The sequence below is a fragment of the Gavialis gangeticus genome, unplaced genomic scaffold, assembly GCF_001723915.1.
Source record: "Gavialis gangeticus isolate Ggan-Ray unplaced genomic scaffold, GavGan_comp1, whole genome shotgun sequence".
In the NCBI taxonomy this organism is placed as follows: Eukaryota; Metazoa; Chordata; order Crocodylia; family Gavialidae; genus Gavialis; species Gavialis gangeticus.
In genome coordinates this window covers 50,901,509-50,925,753 of record NW_017728993.1, presented here as the reverse complement: position 1 = coordinate 50,925,753, position 24,245 = coordinate 50,901,509, and the positions used below count along the sequence as shown (strand labels likewise).

At 39.1% G+C, this 24,245-nt stretch overlaps 1 protein-coding gene across 2 annotated transcripts in view; it reads right to left on the bottom strand.

The window, feature by feature from the left end:
- Nucleotides 1-24,245, bottom strand: part of PLA2G4A (phospholipase A2 group IVA) — a 140,168-nt gene that overhangs the window by 53,094 nt on the left and 62,829 nt on the right. For both annotated transcript variants that reach the window (XR_002094706.1, XM_019501734.1), the window contains exons 5-9: nucleotides 20,258-20,371; nucleotides 17,055-17,092; nucleotides 13,990-14,131; nucleotides 7,113-7,249; nucleotides 1,231-1,453 (exon numbers count right to left, since the gene is read on the bottom strand). Coding sequence is in view for 1 of the 2 variants with exons in the window: in XM_019501734.1 (XP_019357279.1) it covers nucleotides 1,231-1,453; nucleotides 7,113-7,249; nucleotides 13,990-14,131; nucleotides 17,055-17,092; nucleotides 20,258-20,371 (654 nt within the window). In the remaining variant the exon portion in view is untranslated. The remainder of the gene's footprint in view (nucleotides 1-1,230; nucleotides 1,454-7,112; nucleotides 7,250-13,989; nucleotides 14,132-17,054; nucleotides 17,093-20,257; nucleotides 20,372-24,245) is intronic.

Below are 24,245 nucleotides of genomic sequence, written 5' to 3'. Positions count from 1 at the left end.
CTCCAGAGCACCATGAGTGCTCGTAAAGCCGTGCCAGGGGTCCTGCAATGACCTCGGCCAGTTCCTTTAGAACTCTAGGGTGGAGATCTTAAAATCTTTAATTCTTAAAACAATTCTTTAATTCTTAAAACAAGAATTAACATTTGGAAAACACATTAGGGAGCTAGGAAGATTTTCAAAGTCTTAATACTACAAACATTTTTTTCTTAGTCTCATGCCATTTCATTAATATCATTTACCATATGTCAATAGTAAGAAATGTTGTCTGCTGCTTAAGGCAAAGGGCTGAGCACCAGGAATCCTGGGCCATATATTCAGCTCTCTCAGTCATTTGTGTAAACCTCTATATTCAGCTATAGGTCTGGTTTATACTTCTGTAAATAGGCATACGACATAATTCTTGTCAACCTTACAGCACAGTATGTAAGCACATCCCCTCACCCTTGGGAATAGTCAATATACCACCTTCTCCAGAATTGTTTGTTTTGTTGTTAATATGCTACAGTCTTTTATCTTGGAACAGATCATTTCCTGCATAATTTATACACATGCCCATCGGAAAGTATAAGACATCCATAATAATCTATTAATAGATGAATACATGCAAAGATGTATTACATGCACTGAGCTGAAAAGTGCAATTAAGCAATCTTTCTCTACATAAGTTGTTAGCAGAATTTACTCACTTTAACAAGTCTGTTAAACCTGATTTAATCAAACAAGGCTTATCCTTAATACTACATTACAGTGTCCTTTGTTCCACTTTCAGAAAAAATGGTGATAAAATGTTCATATAATGAAAATATAGATAAATGGATTTTGGCTGGTATCCTAAATGAATAATTTGTTCCCAGAATGTGCATGGACAGATTGAGTGCTTGAATGCTTCTGTTATTTTAAATTAATTCATTAATAAATCCCATGAATACTATATGGTCAACCTCATCTACAGGTAGTCTTTAGACAATATCAAATGTTTTTTGTTTGTTTTGGGGGGCACATAGTATCATTTTGATATCAATACAAATCTTACGACTCCGGTTCCAGTGCAAATAATAGGCTCCAGGATTGATGCACTTTCAAAGCTTATTGCACAGTATTTTCTTAAACATTCCTGCTGCTAAACTTGTTTGAGAAAATGGCAGTGAGATTACAAAAGGATCAGTTCCAGTAACTCCAGTTTAGTTTGCAACAAACTCACAGCTTTAATAACCATAAAAATGCACTTACATTTTGAATAAGTGTTTCCCCAATCAACATTCCAAAGATATCAGTGAATGTGACTGGCTGCCCAGAACTTTTCTTGTTCCATAATGCTTCAATATAGCGTTTGATTTTCTGGGGAGTAAGCAGCTTAAGTGGATTGTGACTGACATTGTTCATCAACTCTTGATTAATCTCCTTTGGTCCCTTTTCTGGGAAATCAGGGTGAGAATATAAAGTTGACATGTACCTGCAATGAAAATAATTCAATAGGAATTCTCTCAATAAACATGACTGGGCCCTCAAGCCTGGAGTCTTCAGTTAGAAGGACTATGGTCCAAATGAACTAAATTAACAAACAGATAATACGATGACTGTAATGTGAATTTGGATATTGTGAAATCATTTCCTATATGATTTTCACTTTTGGCCAAACTTTGGAGCTTTTACCCAAGGAAAGCTCTTATGGCATTCAGACTTCAGGATTTGTCCTTTATGCCTCATTTAGCCTTTTCCCTTGAAAAAAAAAATAGGACTATAACAGTGGTACAACAGTCAAAGATGTTTAAATGCACCTTAGGCACATTTTAACATGGGATTTAGTCCTTCAAGACACTTAAACATTCTTGGAAACATTCCTGTGTCATGCATTTATTCACCTGTCCCCCAGATGGTTTGAAGACTAAAGGCTCGGTAATTCAAAAAGAAACAATGAAAGATAAAGTTTTATTAACATACACATATAAGCATGCACAAACCTCCATCAAAACCCAAAGATCAAATTTTAGAAAGACCAAATCTTAAGGTTAAACTTAAAAATATATGTACTTTTTTCACACAGAGTATAATAAATACAATATTCTTTGTGGTATATCCCTGTTTTAAAGGAACTGTTTGCATACACAGAGAGCACTACATTTATTTACAAATGTTAACATTTTTCATACTCTAAATACATTATTTTACTTCAAACTCTATGAAGCATGGTGAAGTCAGTTCTCCAAATGTATACAAGACTATAACTGGAAACTTGAAATAATTATTTAAACTGTACAATTAAGGAAAGAAATAGGAATGGAATCGCTTGTGCTAACTGCATTCTGGTCCTGAAGCTTATCTTTTAGGAACAGACCTTTACCAAGCCACAACAGATACTCACCTGTTAAAAAAAACCAAACGAACCCAAACCTCACTTGGGCCAAAAATCTTTCAACATAAAGAAGCCTTTGACTATGGCTATGGACACACATACAGGAGAATTCCAAATTTCACTCAGATCTGGATCGCTTTAGATTTGGAACACTTCAAGCCATGGGCAGATGTACAGCTCCCTGCCAGTCCCTTCCCCTCCTATCCTCCTGCCCAGCAATCTTCAAAATTGCTACAATGGCATTCAGCAGCTTGCTGTACAGCCAGAGGGATCGTGGTGGTTGTTCAGTCCTATAGAACCTACCATTATTTCAGTCTTTGCTTGTGGTTATTCAGCCAGTTATGAACACTACATTTCTCCAATTAAATTATGAGAATGACATGTGAGGTTAATCACATGTCCACCGTATTCCCTTCATGCACCCAACTAGTTGCCTTGTCAAAGGAGGAGATCAAGCTGGTCTGGCATCACTGCTCTTAATAAATTTATGCTAGTTGCTGGTGATCACCCATTCTGCTCCAGGGCCTTATAAATTGCTTACTTTATAAACTGCTTGAGTAACTTCCACGGATTGGATTTACCAACATCTATAATTCTCTGGGTCCTCCGTTTTCCCTTTTAAAATGTGGACACTATGTTTGTCCTTACCCATTTCCCTGAGAACTTGCCTATCATCTACAACTCTGCAATTATTGCCATTGGCTCTAAGATTTCTTCAGCTACTTCCTTCCACATCTGGAATGAATTTTGTCAGGCCCTGCCAACTTAAATTTATTGAAATGTATCAGAAGCTCTCTAATACTCTCTTCACTTATCATACTTTGCAGCCTGTTCCGTTCTTTGTTAACATTAATCTTTTTTAACCATCTTGTCTCAGGTTTTTGGTTTTGCTTTGTTTTGTTTGCTTGTTTTGTTAAAAGTGAAGCAAAATGCTCACTCAGCAGCTTGCTTTCTGAATCTTTTGTTAATAATTCACTCCTTGCTATTGAAAAGACCCCAGGGTTTCCTTGGTCTTTCTTTTATATCTGATATATTTTTAGAATCCCTTACTAGCTATATCTCATTCTGATACAGTCCCTGAAAGTCCTTGTTATTCTTTGGTATCCTGCTTTAGTGGCTTGCCCTTATTTCCACTGCATGTATGCCCTTATTTCCACTCTTTTGATGTCGAGGTAGCTAAGAACCTACTTGTGTAACAACCTTAGGCTCTTTGAGGGTTTTTTTATCCACCTTGTTAGAATAGTTTCCTTGTTGTCCCTCTAATACTCTGTCCTTTAGGATCTAGCAGGACTGCTGGACCCTTTTATCTTTCAATCTGTCTATCCATTGGACCTTACTTGCTATTTCTCTGAATCAGTAGAAATGATTTACTTATAGTCTTGATACAATAACATTGATTCTCTCTCATATTCCAGTTATGATATTGGACCATGAATAGATTCAGCAAGAGCTAGACATTTTTCACAGTTAATGACCGGAAGGACATTATGCACTGGTTTCACCCAGTTTTTGGTATTTGGGATACTGGGTTAAAAGGTTCCATCACTGAGTAGCTCTGAAATCTTAGGGTATATCTTTACTGTACATGTGACTGCAGAATGGGCAGGTATACCCAAGCCACTTTTTTTTTTCAATAGCAGCTAACTCTGGTAACAAAATGAAAGCAAAGCAACACAATTTAATATTAAACTTGTCAACCCTGGGTTGTTAACCCATGTGAAAGCCCAAACCACCACTTATTCACCACTTTTATTACCAAAGCTATTTAAATTAAAGCTAGCTTCCTTTGTTGCAATCACACCTCCTGACTGCAACATAGGCATTTCATTTGGGTCTCAACAGATGTAACAGGGTTAAAAGTATATCTATCCCAAATAGAGCTCTAGAAAGCTAAACTGTAGTACAGTTAACAGTTGTTTCATTTGGGGTAAACTGCCCTGGGCTTAGCTTCTATTTACCATAAGATAGAGCAGATGTACAGAAGAGTTATCATGGATTTGCCAACACAAGTTCCTTCTCCCTTTTTAACGTTGTATTATTGTTTTGACGGCCAATATTTTTTCATAAGTAACTTATCCTCACTGTGCTTCTATTTATCTAACCAGATAATAATAAAATCTGACATTTCATTATCCTAGGCATAATGCAAGGATTCACTAAATAGTGCCTGGAAAGTGCTTCAGAGCCTATACAAGTTTAAAATATTATTTAATGGGTATATCAAAATGTGGGTGGAATAAATGCATGAGCAAGATACTATGTGTAGGAAGAGAAATCATGATGCAGAAGTTCATTGCATGGTTCACTGAAGATGACTAAATTAAACAGTCTTATAGACTGCACCTCACAAAAACAGGCAGAAACATGCCCTTTCCCTTAAGGAGATGAACTCATAGTATTCCACACCCTTCAGAAAAAATGCACAACCCTATATCCAAAGAATAATGCATGCAAAAAGAAAAGAGGCGGCAATACTAGCTGAGTATAAAAAATAAAATGTATATATTTTCAATATTTTGAATGCTGGACAGGTGTTATCATCCAGTCAGCACAAGGTGAATATTTGTTTAAACACAGCTTTTTAAAGGTTATTCTCCAACCTCACTGGTTCAAAGAAGTTTTGTATTTTGATATGAATTTTATCTCCTTATATTTTATCAACTTAGAGTCAAACATATGAGTCTACAGTGTGCCCTTGTTGCCAAGAAGGCTAATAGCAAACTGGGCTGCATTAGCAGGAATGTTGCCAGCAGATCCAGGGAAGTAATAATTCCCTTCTATTCTGTACTGGTGAGGTCACATTTGGAGTACTGCTTCCAGTTTTGGGGCCCCCACTATAGAAAGGATGTGGCCAAGTTAGAGAGAGTCCAGCAGAAGGCAACAAAAATACTTAGGGGCCTGGAGCACGTGACTTCTGAGGAGAGGATGAGGGAATTGGTCTTATTTAGTCTGAACTAAGAAAGATTTGATAGCAGCCTTTAACTACTTGAAGGGTGGTTCCAAAGAGGATGGATTTAGATTGCTATTAATGTACTGGATATACTTTTACTCTATTGCAACTTCCTAATGGTGTGAACCCAACTGAATAAGAGGTTTTTCTTCTGCCACAAATTTGAAACACGCATACCCAAATCTCCTAAGAAAAGGTCTCTGTTTTCTGAATTAAAGATGCAGTTTTAAGATTTTTTGTGCAAGTTTGTTTTCAAGGGTTTTGGGTCCCCAGTCAAGGTCCTTAGTGACAGAAAGATCTCACAAGTAAACAAAAATACAGAGGTGCCAAGTTATCAACTAGGATACTGCATAGGACATGGCATGCATGTCTCATGAAGGTTTGTGAGATGTCAAAAAATGTCTTATTCCACATTAGAAAGAAACCTAGATTTCCCAAAATAAAAACTAGGATAAAAATGAACTTATGCCCACCTCAAAGCAACCAGTAGCCCAATAATTCATTTATTCACTTGAGAGGGAGAAACCAAAGTTTAAAGTTCCAGCTCTGCTTGGTTGATAGCAGTCTTCCACATATCAGAGGACTGTGGCTCTAAAAACCACTAGTTACCAGGGTAGGCGAGGAAGTCTCTCTTTAACTTTGGTCAGAAATTCTATCCTGATTGAAACTATTGTGTGTATTCCCAAGGAAAAATGTCATTTTAACAAACTGACATTATCTCACAGAAAAGTGTTTTGTTTGAAGATTCCCAACAAGCCTAGCAGTTACTTTCCCTATGCAAGATGACATGAAAACATTAGAAATAAAGATCAGAGGCCATTTTTTCAGCAAAAATGTGTCTCAGGGAAGCTAAAACCATTCATAAGTTTGGGTTGAATTTGCTCACCAGCTTTTGCCAAGTAAAAATGACCAAGCATTTTGAAAACTACAAAACACCTCTTTTAGGAAATACCAAAGCAAGGCATTTTGCCTTTTAAATATATTCAGTTTTAGCATCTTTTCAATAAAAATTAAGTAAATGAAAGGCTACCATCACAAATCTTCCAAAATTGCAAGAGGCTCTCCCTCTTCTCCGCCTCCCCCCACCCTACTAAATTCTACCTACTACCCCAATGGTGAGGGCACATATCCAGGATGTGAGATGTTTTAATCCAAACTCTTTTTTTTTTCATTTTAGTAAGAAAAAATATTTTATGTAGGTCTAACCTACATAATTTTTACATTTTTATATCATTTTTTTGTCCAGCTGCTAGAGCAAAAATCAGTTATTCATTACATCTCTTCTGAGCATAGTGTTGGCTGGTGATGTGGATAATATGGGAACAGCATTGATTTTGGGCCAGCTCCTGCTGACAAAAACTGGCTACACCTTACCAGAAATCCCAATACACCAGCAGCCAAGAATTAGCTCCATTGCCATTCTTCTGCACTTGACTGGAAGATTTCTTCCTTAGGGTGATCTTCAGCACAAAGTCCATGTCATTTGCTTTAACTTATGAAATTCATAAATCCTCAATCCATCTCCCAAGGTGGGAGGTGCTCTGCACTAGTAGTTCTGTGCTCACTACCTCCTGAACCAGCATTCATGTCAGGTGCTCTCAGACTAAAACACCCTCCCTTTCAGCATCTGGCTAAAAGCAGCTATACTGCTTTCAGTTCTGGAGCTCACATGGACAAAGTCTGTGTTTAGGCATTTCAGTTCAGCACTGATCTGGGCCATATAGAAATACCTGCAACTGTAAGAATGAATTAAAACATCTTCAGCTTACCAAAGGGAGAAAGGAGAGAATAAATGAACAAAAACCTTACCAAGTAGATCCAGAGAGGCCAGCAACATATGTTGCACAATCTAAAATTCCTGATTCGTAAAGTGCTTTCATAACTCCAGAAAACCCCACCATGGCACGAAATCCACCTCCTGACCCCAGTATGGCTATTACTGGTACCTAGGAAAATGGAAAGAACAATACATAATAAGGAAAAGCTACAGGATGTATTTAAAAAACTAAATACATTGTGTTCATCAAGAAGTGACTAAAAGACTTCAGACATGTAATTATTTGATTCAACAGTCATTTGTTGCCAAAACACAGACCTGAATTCAAATGCACACTTTAGAAACAAATAGACTAATAAGGAATTCTAAAATGAGATCTTAAAAGATGCATATCTATTCTCCATAGATTGAAAGGTATCATGGCACTATTCAGGAAAGTAAGTTTTACATAGTTTTCCTACCCAAATTCTCCATCACTAGTACCTACAGCCCTGAACGTCATCTAGTTGATAACCTCATCACACCAGAAATAGCTGTATTCTATCATCAGCAACCTCATACTACTACTACTACTACTATTACTACTACTATTACTACAGAGGCTGAAATACCTGGGAGCTGTCCATATTGACTAGGACTTTATTGTTCTAAGTGCTGTACAAGCACAGAACAGAAAGTCTTATTAGTGACTAGTCTGTGAACATTAAAATAAAAAAAATTCTATTCAAACTATTAAAATGTCCTTCAAGTATTTCTAAACAAAGAAGTATTCATATTTTCCCCCTGCACTTGTCCTGACCAACAAGAGCCCAGGAAATAAAAAAAAAAAGGAAAAGATATTAAACTAAGTGATCTATTAACTGCAAAGCCTAAGAAATGTGCATTTAAAAAAATCTATACACATGTATTACAGGAAAAATAGACACACTCACTATTCTATTATCAGGAAAGGAAGAGAGAAGGCACACACATACAGCCACCCAACAACTCCTTACAGGGTATGTCTACATGAGATGCTACATTGCCATAGCAATGAGCTACAGCAGTGTAGCTCATCAGTACAGCAGCATAGCACTGGCAGACACTGACCGTGACACTGCTACTACTGTGCAGTAGCAACTGCGTAGTAGGATCAGAAACGCCCTGTGCACCACCAGGACTGCACAATATCGGCAGGTACTGTGCAGTCATTTAGTACTTGCTAAGTACTAAATGACTGCGCAATACCAAGTGCATAGTCAGGGCTACGTGTAGACATGCCCACAGACACCTATACTAATAAAAATGGAGCAGACTGAAAACGCTGCAATTCTGTCAGTGCAGCTACAGAAGCTTTGTTGTCATATCGGCTATCCCTCTATTGTGTTTTGGAGTCTTCCTAAACTACTTAACCTTGATCTCAGCTTTCATATTTTAAACACCCCTCCCCACCAACAAAATCTGAAATTTAAACAGGTTCTAGTAAAAGAGTAAATACTATTCTCCCCACCACACATTACATATATTACACAATTAACTGGTTAATTGTATAAGTTTAGACTGGCTATATGCACCTGGGTCAGTGCAGGACAGGGTTAGAGATTGCCCCCACAAACCACCTCCATTGCCTGCCTGAGGTCCTGGGGAATGACTCTTTAGTGGAAGCACCTAATTCCTTCAGTGGTGCTGCTGACCAGAAAAAACTCTCCCAACGGATCAGCAGCAGCAGTAGCAGAATAAACTGTCACACCACTCTTTCCTCCTCCTGTCAGCCTGCCGTATGCATATTTAGATATACACACAACATACTGTTTTCATCAGGAGAGAAAAGCCATGCTGTGATTGAACTAATACCTAGCAAGGGCCTAGCTGGTTGATGGGAAAAAATAAACACAGAACTTATTTTGGGTAGTGTTTTATATGCAGAGGGCTCAATCTAGTTCCTAATCATAGGAAGTCGAGCATGTTTTGGCGCTGTTCACTAGCAATAAAAGAAGAACTCCAAATAAAAGAGTTTACTCCCTTTTTTGTTTATAAAGGGGAAACAATGCAATTGTGGATGACGCCAATGTTCGATCTAATCAATTTGCCACCAAATGTCCTCTTGCAAGATATTTGATTTGTATCAATCCCAGTGCCATCCTGTAAGAGCTGAAATCGTAAGATGCCATTGGGAGGGTTTGTTTATGAAAGGAGGGATCTCAGGAGTACAGAATTCTCCTGTTATTCTGCAGATCTTGTTCTTAAAACAATGAAAAACCTTAATATAGGGGTGGCCAACCTGTGGCTCTGAAGCCACATGCAGCTCTTCAGAAGGTAATATGCATCTCCTTGAATCTTTTCACAAGCACATGGGAACCAGCTTCCATTTGAATGCTGGTCACTGTGTGCAAAGATTCAAGGAGAAATATTAACTTCTGAAGAGCCGCACGTGGCTCCAGAGCTGCAGGCTGACCACCCCTGCATTAATAGATCAAAAACATATAGCAATGTGGAAATGTCTGTACACTAACTGAATAACTCTAAGATTTGACATTATACAGATTATCCAAATGCATTTTTATTCAGTCACAAGATTAATATTTATATAGCACATTTCAGATGTATCAGTGGGAATTAGTAATTCTAACCACAGGTATTTATCTGCATCATTATTCTTTGTCACGCAACTCCACAGATAAATACCTGCCAAAGAATGACAAAATGTAGGTGAGGGATTAAGACATGCCTATTTTGTTTAGCCAACACCCCAGTGATGGAGTGGATGCTTTGAAGAGTCAACTCATATTAGCAAGCATGTTCAGCATTTATAAAGCACTTAAAATGCTGAGAGCTCTTTACAAACATTAGTTAATTAATCTATTAAGGCAAATCCCAACAGGATGAGCAGAAGACAGTTTCAGGTGCAAGCCTGGAAGAGAAGTGTGTAAGAATACTTTCAAATCATCATTGTTTAACAAGTCTTTCAATTAGTAAAAAGGCAGGAGCAGGAGGAAAAAATGGAGACTCCTTCAGAATGTAGTATACTCCAGAAAGGAGCTCAAAGAGTGTCTGAAGGGTCACCTGAATCTCAACCATGTACATTTTTGTGGTATTTAATCCTGATCCACAGTGGGACTCATAGAATGTGTGATTTCTACAGTCACCATGACATCTAAAGTAATTTATCTGAATGGCTAATACCTCTGTGTATGATAGAAAAAAGAGTTCAGAGTAACCCTAGACAGTGACGTTTCTTCCCTTGTGGAGATGTGGATTTGACTTATTTACAAGAATTCTCTTCTCTCCTGTTCTTAGCTGATTGCATGGTATAATTAAAAGACAATACTAACAGCAGAGAAGGGTAAAACACTGCTGCATAAGCAAAGTGATAAGCAACACAAATCTTCAAAGACAGCAACAACATAGAAGGAAGGAGACTATAAGCAAATTGATATGCATCTTCGCCCCACATTTAACTTGTCCATTGTGAAGAATAATTGGGTAGTCTGCATATTAAAGAATGGGCATTGGCAGAAAAAGACATCTATGACTGAACAAGTTTCAGAGCATGCAAACAACATAATGTATGCCTCAAATGTAACTTTATACTAGCACTATAGATATAAAAAAAGACAAATTGCCAAACTTTTTTCTCCATTCCCTGAGCATTGGGAAATAGAAGGAAGGTAATAGATATAGGTAAGGTAAACTCCTCTTTATTTCCATGGAAATCCTAGATTTCCAGATTGTTTCATTCATCTCTTAACTGCATATGAACTAGAGAAGGATTTGCAATGTTTTAGGCAAACATAACCTTATCAGCATTGAAAAAGATCATCTAGACCACATTTTCGAGTGACGTGGGAGAAAAACTACTTAAATCCTGTGATGGGACTGGGTGGTGCAGAAGATGGTTTTGTCCAACTCTAAACATAGGTTCTATGGGCAGCTATTTTGATAAGCAAAAACTAAACACTTTACCAAGCTAATTTTAGAAATGAAGTGTATGCTTGCTTTAATTGATGATGTTTTAAAAAAACAAGGTCAGGAAACTGTACTTAGGTTTGGACATGTTCCAGAAATCCGTCCTCACATCTGTCAAAGCATGCCTTAATATAAAATAAATAAATAATGAAAGAGTTATCTTCTATCGGACGATGTTAAATTCTTTCACAAACATTAATTAAGGGCACACCATGCCTACAAGGCAAACATGCTAGCTTTTACAGAAGATACCTAGATAAACTATGAGTAAGTGATATGCCTCATATCACAAGTCCACTGTAGAACTGGCAGTACAAGCTACATTACTTTACTACTAGCACCGTGTTCACATCAACAGATTACAAATCCACCTCCTGATGTAAATAATCTGCAGCAATAAATTGAAGATGGAAGGTTATGAGAGAAATAAAATGTGAATTTGAATCTAAACTGTCTTCTCTCATAACCACTGGCAACTGAAAGGTGCTGATAATTTTGTTACCAAGGCTGTTAACTTAATACCACACACTTGCAATATGCAAAGAGGGCAGGATCCCATTATATAACTTCCATATGAACTTGATGAGTCTATAGGTGCATCCACACATGCAACCACGTGCACTTGCAGCAGCTCAAATAGAAGCAGTGCAAATTTGAGCTGGGGCTTTTTGCCTCAGTGCACATGCTCAGACATGCACTTTGTTGTGCCACTTGGGGCAAAATAACCGTGCCTGACTCCTCCCAGATCTGCAGCCAGGGGGAGCTAGAGCCTGGGACCAGTACCTGGGCTGTCCCCAGCAGTATAAAAAGCTACCCTGGAAAGCAAATCCTCTACGCCGTTACTGAACTTCAACTTTAAACAGTCTCTGCAAAACACTGTGGGTGCATCTACATGTGCATCTACATGTGCACTTTACTGCACATTTTGACTAATTAGCTCCTCAGTAAAGCATCACTGTCCACACGTGCACTAGTACTAGGATACAGTAAATTAAGTTACTCTACCAGAAGATAGCACTGTCGGGGACAGCAATTAACTGCCATCAAACGCTCATGTGGACAGTGATCATCAGAGGCATATTGCGTCTGGTCAACCTAGTCAGCTGGGGGCCAAACCCTTGGCTCCTGCCCGCCCTTCTGCCACCTGATGAGCCCAGGGCTCAGCCCCCATATCCCCTGCCAGCCCAAGGCTGCTCCACCCCAGTTCTAATTACTGCAGTCCTGGGCACACGTGTAAATTCTGTATCTTGGAGCAATTGACTCCAGTGTGAACTGCTCAAGAGCTTATTGCATCACCTTAATAGCACATGTAGCTGCACCCTGTGTCATCCAAATAATGATGAAACAAAAAAATATAGCTCACAAAATGAAGCAATACAAATGTGAATATTAATTAAATACTTCATTAGAACTCACCACACTTCATTTGGGCATTATCAAATAGCAAAGGTTGAAAGATCAAAAAATTACATAGATTTTAATTTTGTTAATAAAATATGGCCTTTAGATACCTGAGACATGATTTGCAAAGATAAATAAGTACTTAAAGATACACATATAAGGTACATGCAGGCATTACATTTAGATCGACCTAGCCCGAATTAAGTTGATTTAAATGCCCATCTGCGCAGACGTACAGGGGGCAAACATGGCAGGCCCTGATTTAAAGTAGTTCACTTGAGTAGGTGAACTATCTTAAATTAGGAAAGAGTTAGCCTAAACTATCAAACATCTGGACATGTTCAGAGCACAACCCTAGGGCTGGGAAAGCCTAGCTGCTTAGCTCAGCTCTGGAGCTGCGCTCTTCCTACCCACTTACCTTACTAGGCTATTTTTAGCTCCCTGACCCTTCTACCCCAGGAAGGACAGTCCCACAACAGACTCACCAGCCTGGCCCTCTGCCAACTAATTTACACAGGGTTCCTGGCACAGCTCTCAGCATCAGCAAGCATCTATACATGTCACTTCCAATCTACAATCATGCAGTTTAAAGTACGCCACATGATCATAGATCAGCTGCCTCAGATGTCTGCATGTACCCATAGGTGTCTAGTGGAGTTTACAAACCCTAAATTGCTTAATCCGCACCAATTTTAAATAGGCAATAACTATACTTTATAAATTGAACAAAGCACTTAAGTACCTTTTATAAATCTAGCCCCAAAAGCTTGGTTTCAGAAATGCTGCTTGAGGCAGCGACAGCTGTGGATGCTCACCCCTAACTTCTATGAGGGGGATGCCATCAACAATGCTATATGCTGGAAACACACTGCTAGATTTGCCCAGTACTTTGCAGCATGATGTCCTAAGGATGCACCAGGTGAAAGGAAAAAGTAGGTCTGAACAGAAGCAGAAACAGTGTTTCAAATACCATGTACTATAAAATGAACACTTTTTATGACAGGGGAAAACCACTTACAAATACAGAGGTAAAATAATCCATTAACTGCTTAAAATAGGTCCACAGGCCATCCAGCTTCAGCACAAAAAAAGATAAGAATATCCCCCCCACACACTCTTTTTTTTTTTATTTTGGTATAATTTCTGAGGAATTAAAATAGGAAACAGCTAAGTGAAGTGTCAATAAGGATTAAAAGCCAAGGTTCTGATTCCAGTAGTTGTCACATTCAGGTGGACCCCAAAGCCAGTGCAGGGCCCTGCTGTCTTCAATGGGGCTCAGTTCAGGCACATGGATATGTCTGCATATAACATATTTCCAGATCAGAGCCTAGAACTCTAAGTTCCACATACTGCGAATAGAAAAGTCAGCTTCCCTCCCACAAGATGCACATGCTGAGACTAAAAAAATGAAAGTTTATTTTTCCATATAGTAGACTTTCCCTAGTACCCTTCCATCCTAGTCTGTCTTTCATTTCTTCAGAAAGCGAGTGGTAGGCTTCCCATGGACAATGATGGTCCTGCCACTTAATTTCTAGCTATTTAACAGAAACATTCCAAACCTACATCACGGGAGATGGTCAAATCCTTGCTTTTTTCTGCTCCTAGAAGATTTCTTATATTTTGCATGATTTTCTCCTTCCGTTGGTGTCGAAACTTCTTCTCCTCATCACATAAAGCCATGCTGAACCGGAGGTCAGTTGAAGAGCTGTTTACAAAACAGACAGGCTTTAATTCCAAAGCTAGAAAGTCACTGAGACAAAATTAACAAAGGCATCTTGGTGTAGTAGGGGACAGGGATGTGAGCAGTCCAGCCCAATGCTCAGAACCAAGGCAAGAAGGAGAAAGCTTATCCAAGGACAGAGGGTTAAGACACAAGCTTGGAGCAATCAGACATCACTGTTGACCAGCCTGCAGTCAGTTGCCAAAGGTGGGCTTAAATAGGGCCAATCAGGAAATGTGCAGCTGTATACAAGCTGACATATCAGCAAGTGAATCACACTGAACAGACTGTTATAATTGTTAACATTCAGATCCCATGGACTTGCAGGGTCAGAACCCGATGTATGCATGAATCTCCAGCAGGACCTAAGTTTTGGGCTGGAGTTTTCTTAGCTATTCTGTACACTAGGCTCCCATTCTCCATCGCATACAGTAAAGAGAAGGTAAGCAGTTCTAACCCCTGGTCTACTGGCTGTACTGATACTTCCCCACAGCAGTACCATCTCTGAAGGACGTTGAGGGTGGGGGAGGAGGAGGGAGTGTGAGACAGACAAGGGGAATGGGACTACTGGGATATGTAAAAGGTTGCTGACCCCTGTTGTATACAACTCTGGGGGTGTCACCCCCAATACTCCTAACGTGATCGCTTTATAAATAGGGATAACTTATTATAAAAATCCCAGTCCAGCTAGGCAGTTAAGCATTTGTCTAACACTAACCCTGTGGGTACCATTCACAGTATCCAATGCTTAAAATTAAATTAAATTAAATTAAATTAAATTAAATTAAATTAAATTAAATGTATTTTTTGGTGGTTCAGGGTCTTTGCTGCGATCTCTTTCATTGAAACTCCGCCATTTTGAGCTCTGAGGTATTCTGACAGTGTAAATACGAAGCACCTAATCAAGGGGCTCTTATGAAGAAAAATATGTATCTGTAAATATGTGACTACTTATGTAAAGTGGAAATATACATCAAGAGACACTAAGTCAAGTTATCATGTACCACAATGAGCAGAATAAACCTAGAAGCAATGAACCACAAAAATGCATGCAATAATAATTGTACAAGTTAAATGAAAATTATAAACAGGAGTTTATAATTAAAACACAGAACTCTGACTGGTTAACTGGAATGGCCTCGAAAGAGTTGAAAGAGTATAACTGTGAGCAGATACTGGCCATTTTACTCATTTCATTTAAATACATTGCAGTATGCTATATGTTGCAACAAGACATGCCTCTGAGGCTTATCTTGATTTTGCATTATAAGTGTAAATTAATCAAACACAACTCATGCTCCATTGTGTTTAAATATTGAAGCATGCAAAAGTTTTACATGTGGTCTAGTAGACCACACACAGGTCTATATAGATATAAACAGCAAGCTGAACTAAACCCTGGAGGGTGCTTTCCACAGCCCCTAGTTATATTTACTAAAATGCCTATAGCCACTATTCCTAATTACTACCTTAATGAAAATCTTCTTAAAACTACGTTTTTCAGGAGCTCATAACTTTTGGACTGAAAGTCTTCATGCCTCACTATCCCTTAAGGTGCATTTTGTTCCTTGCGTAGAAACAGAACAGGAGACAGACAAAAAACAGAGGTGACAGATGTTAGTCACTTAGGGCATTTATACATGTCCTCCAGGAGGTGTGGAGGTAGGGAGCACTTTAATTAGAGCAGCTCTGAGAACTGCTCTAATTAAAAAAACTGGAGCGTCACATGTATCAGCATCCCCGCACTGAAAAATGGTGGCGGGGGTGCTTTAACTAAAGCTTAAACAGGGACACTGATACATATGATACTGGAGTCTGCCGGAACACAGTAATTACCATGCTCCAACAGACTTGATTAATTGAGTCTGCTCTGACGCACTGTAATTACACCTGTATTACACTGCATCAAAGCAGTAGTCCTGCACATGTATAGGCACCCCTACTTAATGGCCTATTGTAATTATCTCTCTTTCTGTGTACATTCAAGACCTAGAAAAAGGACAACCAGAAGCCATCTGTACTGCAACAATGAGGGTGATATAAAAGCCTACGAAGATTAGACTGGGATAGAATTTCATCCAAGACATTTTTCAATTATAACAAAGTTTCCAGCTTTAAAAAACAAACAAACAAAACTACCCATTCTTATCCTGAGAGAATCTTTCAAAAAATGGCAGACCTATTAACCAAGACACACAAATATAACTGAAGACTAATTTCTACCTTTATAATATTTATGGGTCTGTGATGAATATAAAATAATTATGAATATGACTGCTAGAGAATGCATAATAGAGCACTACTAGCTTCTTATATTGTCCCTAACCCTATGAAAACTTATGCATGTGTTTTCAGGTGGGGTTAAATCCTGGTTCCAGTGGTTCAGTACAAATTATGCCCTGGACTTCAGCTATGCCCTGGACTTCAGCAGGGCCATTATTTGAAATAGGTATAGCAAATACTCCCATTAATGGGTGTACGTGTTGACTAACAGAGTGCAAATTTCCAGAAAAAAAAGGGTAAAAACATACAGATACCTGCTGTGGCTAGAAGCCTGGTGAGCTTAGAAAGTTTAACAAGGGGCAGAACTTTTGAAAAGGATCAAGGAACTTACTACTATAGCATTGAACCTGCAAATACAAATAATTCATAGGAATGTATGTGCATGATATTGCTTATATCAGCGGTTCCTGTTAAGTCAATAACTGTGTTACTTTGCGGGTGTAAACTTCAGTTTTGGATCCTCTTGAGTTTTCAGTGTTTGATATTTGAACTGTAATACCTGGATTTTTTGCATTTCACTTAACGAAGATTTTTTTGGGGGAAAAAAAGCCCTGCAAGTAACAGGACAAATATTGACAGATCATACAGTCATTCCCTACAGATTCTTTTAAAATCATATACTTACCAGACCTCAAGAGACATTTCCAAAGTCATTTCTGTGACCTAAACAAAAAATATTTAAATTCAGTTACATCATGTATAGGGAAAGGACAATATATGCCTTTGAATATAAACTTATCATAAAAGCGTATAGATCCACTTTAAAAAATATATGTTGGTCAGCTTTATAAAGAGGTCCCTCTACAAAGAATAGTTTTTGGAAAAAGCAAACTTACTGCTTCCAAAAGATTTCACTCAGTAACGGGTCTGTCTACACGTTCATTAATGCACAGTAGTTACTATGGCTGTGTGAAGCTTCAGTCCCTGATTCAATACAGCGGAGATTCAGCCTGATTCGGTGGCCAAATCTCCAAACCAAAATCTAATCAGAGGACCCTTTAATCTCTCTGAATTGAATTGGAACCCTCTGAATTGATTCAGAGAGATTCGGAAAGATTCGGCAATTTGGACACAGACACAGCTTTAAATGTTTTTTCTACATAATTCTAGGTAGCAGGCAGCTCATGAATGCTGCGATGCTGGGGTGCATGGGTGCTGGGGCCTCCACAGCAGCACGGGGGGCTCCCCAGCGCACTCAGCAGCAGATCTGGAAGTGGACCAAAAGCACTTCCGGTCCACCTCCAGGTCTTCTGGGGAGCATGCTGGGGGCCTCCCTAATGGCCCTCTGGCTCAGTGACTAGTGTCTCCTTGGTCTGGGGGCAGGGACCTGGGAGATGCTGCATCTGCCCCAGCATCACAGCATTCACGAACCACACCTGGTACCTTGAGGTATGTAGAAAAAATATTTAAAACTGTGTCTGTGTTTGAATTACTGATTCTCTGAATTAACATCGAATCTTTAGATTTGGAATTGGCCAACTGAATCAGGGACAGTGATCTGAACCAATTAATAGAATTACTATCCCTGATTCAGGCCAAATCCAAATCCAAATTGAATAGGGCCCACTTCGCAAGCCCCTAGTAATTACTGTGCATTTAATTTAGTACTTGCTTAATGAAGTACTGACTAAATCAGGGGTGGGCAAAATGCAGCCTGAGGGCCAGATGCGGCCCACCAGGCCATTCTATCTGGCCCATGGGGCCCCTAAAAAATTTAGAAAATTAATATTTATCTGCTCTGGGCTGCCTGTCATGTGGCCCTCAATGGCTTGCCAAAACTCAGTAAGTGGTCCTCTGCCCAAAATAATTGCCCGCCCCTGGACTAAATGTACAGTAACTAGAGTTACTGTACAATAGCAGCAGTGGATGGGTAAGAAAAAAATATTTGCAATGTGACAAGATACTACATTACAACATTAATGCAAAATATGAAACGTTTTCCTCATTAACCCCGTTACCCCTCTTCATTGCTTTACCTAAATGAGAATTCTTATCTCATGTCATTGCAAAATCAGATGTCAGTGGAGCAGAGCCAGTCAAAATGGAAGAGACCAAAAAGTAATAAGTTAAGCAATACCTTAAAAACAAGGTGTTAAAATTACATCAACCCTCAAGCTACCAACTTAATTACATGCCAACACCTAAGTACAGACAGTCAAAAAGCCCAAGGATGAATCAATTCAATCTTTGCAGGTTAATCTAAGCTGCATAGATTGAACTGATAAGCAAGTGAATAGACATTCACTTTTGATTCCAGAAATGCAGCCACATGCCTGCAAGGGGCCAGGCCAGAAGCTAGGGTGTGCTAGAGCACACTTCACTGCTCAGCTAGAGCAGACAGCTTGGGCCAAGGCTAGCCTGTTAACCCTACAAGGGGAGAGCATGGGGGGAGGCTCAGGTAAGGTGCAAAGCATCACAGGATCCTGGGAGACTGAGACTTAAAGTGACCCTGAAGGAGATCTGAGACAGAAATTCAATAAACCAATTTAACCTAAATCTGTTTTGGCCATTTTGAAAGTGGTTTATGTGAACTGAACTTCTGTTATGTTACATATTTGAACTAGTTTCTGATCACTTATACCAGTTTGTGTGTAATTTCTGTCCCCAGCCCTAATGAACATAGTGTAACTGATTTACATAAATAGGCTTTAACCAACTATTTGCTTTTCCAGAATGTGCTTAAATGATTATGCCATGCATCATAAAGCTTAAAAAAGATGTGTGATAAAGATTTCTGCTCATATACATTCATAAAGCAGAACTGTAAAATATTTCAGCTGTAAATAGCAGCTGAAATAGTATCTGTAAATAGCATTTATATAAAAATGTTTTGCAAATCAACCACATTTCAGGATTTATAGTATAGGCTGAAGGTGCTGCTAAATTAACTAAATTATATTCCCCCAGACCCAAACAGAATAGAGAAATTGTGACTTGCCTTAATATTACAACACTCAATGGTGCATTATTATGTGTTAACCAAATATTTCTGCTCACCATTTCGGCTAGGGACTGAAATTACATACATACCAGTATAAGTGATCAGAAACCAGTTCGTATCTGTAATACAACAGAAGTTCAGTGCACATAAACAGCTTTCAAAATGGTTGAAACTGCTTTAAGGTGAACCTGGATGGATGTAGTATCAGACTTAACTGATTGAGGTTAAGTCAAGTTTATTGAACTTCGGTCCCAGCTCCCCTCCAGATTCAAATTTACTTACAGCCCCCAGCATCCCAGAATGTTTTGCACCTCCCCTGCAAACTCCCCCTCACAGGGTGGGTGGGCAAGCCTTGGCCCAAGCTGTCTGCTCCAGACAAGCAGGGAGGCATGCTCTAGCACCCCCCGCTTCTGGAATGTACCACTGCAGGCCTGTGCCAGCATTTCTGGAATTGAAAAGGAATGTCTATTCACTTGCTTATTGGTTCAATCTGTGCATCTTAGACTAACCTGTGAAGATTGAATCATTTCAGCCTTGGTTTTGTAGGCTATCTGTCCTTAGCCTTATTAGCAGTGCTATCTATAAAAGAATCCCTTTAACGTTCAAGGAAATATAAATAGCAGTAGTGAAAGTAACAAGTTGCATGCCAACATTTGTCTAATTTCTTATGCCCATGCAGTCCCATGGAATTAAACAAAATGTGGAGATTTGTTCGAGAGCAATAGCTTGACATTTCTGAATCATACAGAATACTTTCCAAAGGGAAGCTAATGCATTCTGTTTACAAATACATAAACTGGCCAAATGTCTCAATCCCACTCCAATAAACTTCATCACTTTGTTCAATGCTGCTTCAAAAGAGGCAAAGTTATGGAAACGTGACTCACTTTATTGAAAGTAAACACAACTTCTTTCTTCTCTCCCACTTTAAGAGAGAATATAGGAAATGTTGAGGTGCCAAGAGTCTCATCCATGACATAGTTGGCATCCATTAAAGTAATCTAGAAAAAATAATCAAAGATGAACTAAAGGTTTGTGTATCACCTTTTAAATTCATATAACTTAAAAAGAGTGTTTGAAACAAAAAAGGCAAGGTTAAAGAAAAGAATGCGACTAAGCCGTGTAACCCATAGTCATAGCCTAGACACAGGCAATTATTAGGCCTGCGCAAAGTGGCTATTATTTTCTTCGGATTTATATTTGGGGGACAGTGATTCGATTTGGTGATTCAAATCACTGTCCTGAATCGAGTCAGCTGAATCTGATTTAGCGGCCGAATCTGATTTGAATCTCCGAATCAAACAGGCCTCCTGCAAAGTATAGACTTCTTAAAAAACTAAACAGTTTATTACTACAGTATTGTAGAAAGCCAATGTTACATCAAATCTTTGCTAGGAAAAGTTTTTTTTTTTCTGTAAAATGATATGCAATTTACCATTATGACATAATATCACTTATTCTTGAGAGGCAATTTTCAAGGGACTGAATAGAATATTTTCCAGGGACAAATGGAAATCTTTCATTATTGTAAGCAAGCACAACCAAATTCCAATTTAAAATATATCCAGGTAGCTGTGAAAAAGGATAGTGATGTAATTTTGGCAACTGGATATAGCTGTATTATACTAGAAATTGATTATGTATCAGCTTATAAAATATTATACTTTCTGATGACTATATAAACCCCTACTAAAAGCTGAGAAACCGCTCATAAAATGTACAAGAGGTGTTTAAAAACTGTCTCAGTTCTTAGCATAGCAGGAGATGACTGAAGACCAAGTCATAATGAGAAGCAGGTAACTCAGGCTTTATCACAATAGAAAATGACCAAGACCACAGTATAGTACAAAATGCATGTCTATCTTTGCATTTGTTCTTTGATGTCACGGTATTTAAAGATATATGACAGAAAGAGACATGGTCTTGTCTTGACGAGACATGGTTTTGTCCTGAGTTTGGATAAGTCATTAGTCATTAATGCTCATTTCTTCAACAGTTATTATTTTTAACTCTGGTAGACCTAAATTCTATACTCACTACATAATTGTGGCCCCATTTTGAAGCCAAAGAAGTTGTCCGAGAGTATAACCAACAGAGTTTGACACATCAGCAGAGAACCTAGTTTTCTCTGATTTAAAAAAAATCCCCAATTTTCAGATGATAAAAAGTAACCCCAAAAGTAACCACATTTTTTCACAATTAAAATGAAATTTCACTAATATATATATAGTGTGTATGTGTTTGTGTATAGTGGTGTTTCATTCTACTCATGGAAAAACGTGGATTTGGGATTATTTTTTTAAATCTGAAAATTGGGGATTTTTTTAAATCAGAGAAAACCAGGATTCCTGCACTTGAGGATTCTTTCAATGATGTCAATATTAGAAAGTAAACTTTCTACCCTGCTCCCCAGTTTTCTACACCGCCGATTTTTCCAAGACTGCAGGACCTACTGAAGGCTTTACTAGAGAATCCAACCATAGTTTCTGCTTGTTTCTAAAGCCTAAATTAGAATTTTCTTAGGAAGATTCTAACTTCAGAAGGGCCATGCATAAGGAAAGCTGACAGCGAGACACACACACACTCAAGATAGTGTCATAGTTTCATAGTTTCTAGGGTTGGAAGAGACCTGAGTAGATCATCTAGTCCGACCCCCTGCCACAGCAGGAAAGTGTACTGGGGTCAAATGACCCCAGCAAGGTGTTCATCTAGTATCCTCTTAAAGACCCCCAGGGTAGGAGCCTGCACCACTTCTCTTGGAAGTTGGTTCCAGATCCTAGCCACCCTGACAGTGAAGTAGCGCCTCCTGATATCTAGCCTAAATCTACCCTCTGCCAGCTTGTGACAGTTATTCCTGGTCACTCCTGGCAGTTCTCGGGGGAACAGGGACTCCCCCAATGCCTGCTGGTCCCCTCTGACTAATTTGTAACAGGTCACTAGATCCCCCCTCAGCCTTCTCTTGTGGAGGCTGAACAGGTTCAGGTCCCGTAGCCTCTCCTCATAGGGCCTGCCCTGCTGCCCCCTGATCATGCGAGTGGCCCTCCTCTGGACCCTCTTGATGCTGTCCACATCTCTCTTGAAGTGCGGCGCCCAGAACTGGACGCAGTACTCCAGCTGCAGCCTGACCAGTGCCGCATAGACGGGGAAGATCACCTCCTTGGACCTGCCTGAGATGCATCTGTGGATGCATGACAAGGTACGGTTGGCCTTCCTGACTGCATCCCCACACTGCCGGCCCATGTTCATCTTGGAGTCAATGATGACTCCAAGATCCTTTTCCAAAGGATCTCGGAGTCAGGGAAGTAGTGAAGACTTGATTCAGAAGGCAGAATCCTATTTTACTTTACGTGTCTATGGGGCATTTAACCAACCATGTAAGTTTCATTTTTAGCACTTACATGTAGCTTTGAATTCTATGTTGCTCTCCTCTTGAAACTAAGACACTGCACCTTGTACTTAACATTCATTAGATAAATAGCTGGAAAGCAATGGGAAACTTTTTCTCCTTGGGAGAAGGACCCTGAGCCTTTTATCCAGGGAAACACCGATTCACTGAGCTACAAATCCTTTGACTTGTTCTCTCCCTCCTAGCCCCAGTGGGCCAGCTTTAAGAGGAGCACTAGGAAGTATTCTAACTATTGCCTATTTATGACCTAATGAAATAAAATTACACATTCCCATTTTTCTTGCCAATTCCTAACTTCAGCAAGATACTCTCCCCTTTGTTTGTAAAACAGGGAATCACAAGCTAGGGTTTTAAATCCCTTGAATTTCCTAATATAAGTTGTGCACAGCTAGCAAAATCATGTAGTTTAAGTGACTGGTACTCAAGTCCAGCAAACCAGTTACTTTGTCTTCAAAATGTTGCAGTCATCCATGTGTCACTAGGAATTTTCAGAGCATATCCCATGATTCTCTAAGCTACAGTAAACTGAGTTGCTATAAGGACTCTCTCCTGATCCAATAGGGAACTACATGGGAAGACACTGGAGGACTATTGGAACTCAAATGGTTTAGTCTCAACTGGTTAGCAGCCCACAAAGGATCCCATTTAGGCTTTAGCCTATACCCCCAGAATGACTAAAAATAACTCCAGTTGGGAACACCTCTACAAGTGGGTCAGAAGACTTTGTGGTCAGGGAAGAGTGAAGAATGGGGAGAAATTTAGCTCCACCCTACCCTATTTTCTGGCCAAGTAGCTGAGTCAGGTAAGGGGCAGTAGAAATAAGTAATAATTTGCTGCTATTGTGAAGAACAGCACATTACTAAACCTCTGGAACAGGCAGGGAAGAAATAGTGACTTAGATGCATGCCTTAGAGTCACAATGTTCTAGAGCTACCTCTGGGATGGTGCAGCTTATATAACTTCTCTTGCTCAGCCTCATGGCCAAAGGAACAATCCATCCTTTAACATTAAACAAACATACTGAAATCCTCAGATGATAGATGCTGCATAAGTGCAAAATGTTATTTTAACCCCCCAGATGTTGCTTATCTTCCATGTCCAGTTGCATCTCAGTGCACAACTTACCTCCAGAACATTTTCCTGGTTTGGGTCCAAAATAAACTCAAATGACTCATTCCACACAGGATTAATATCATTATTGATATGCCTTGTCCTCTTTCTACAATCAGGAGCTGATGGGATAAACAGCTCCACATAGGGATCTGGAGTGTCAACTGTAGAGTAACAAACAAATGTGGAAGTAAGACTAAGTTTGAATAAAATTAACCAAAATAAAAAAATAGGCAAAGGTGATTTAATTGCAAATAGATGCATTATATACAGTAATAAATCAAAGATACATGAGTTGATCTTGTTCCCAAAAAGGTCAAAGTAATTACACTATTAACATTCAAAAGAGCAGGACTTGG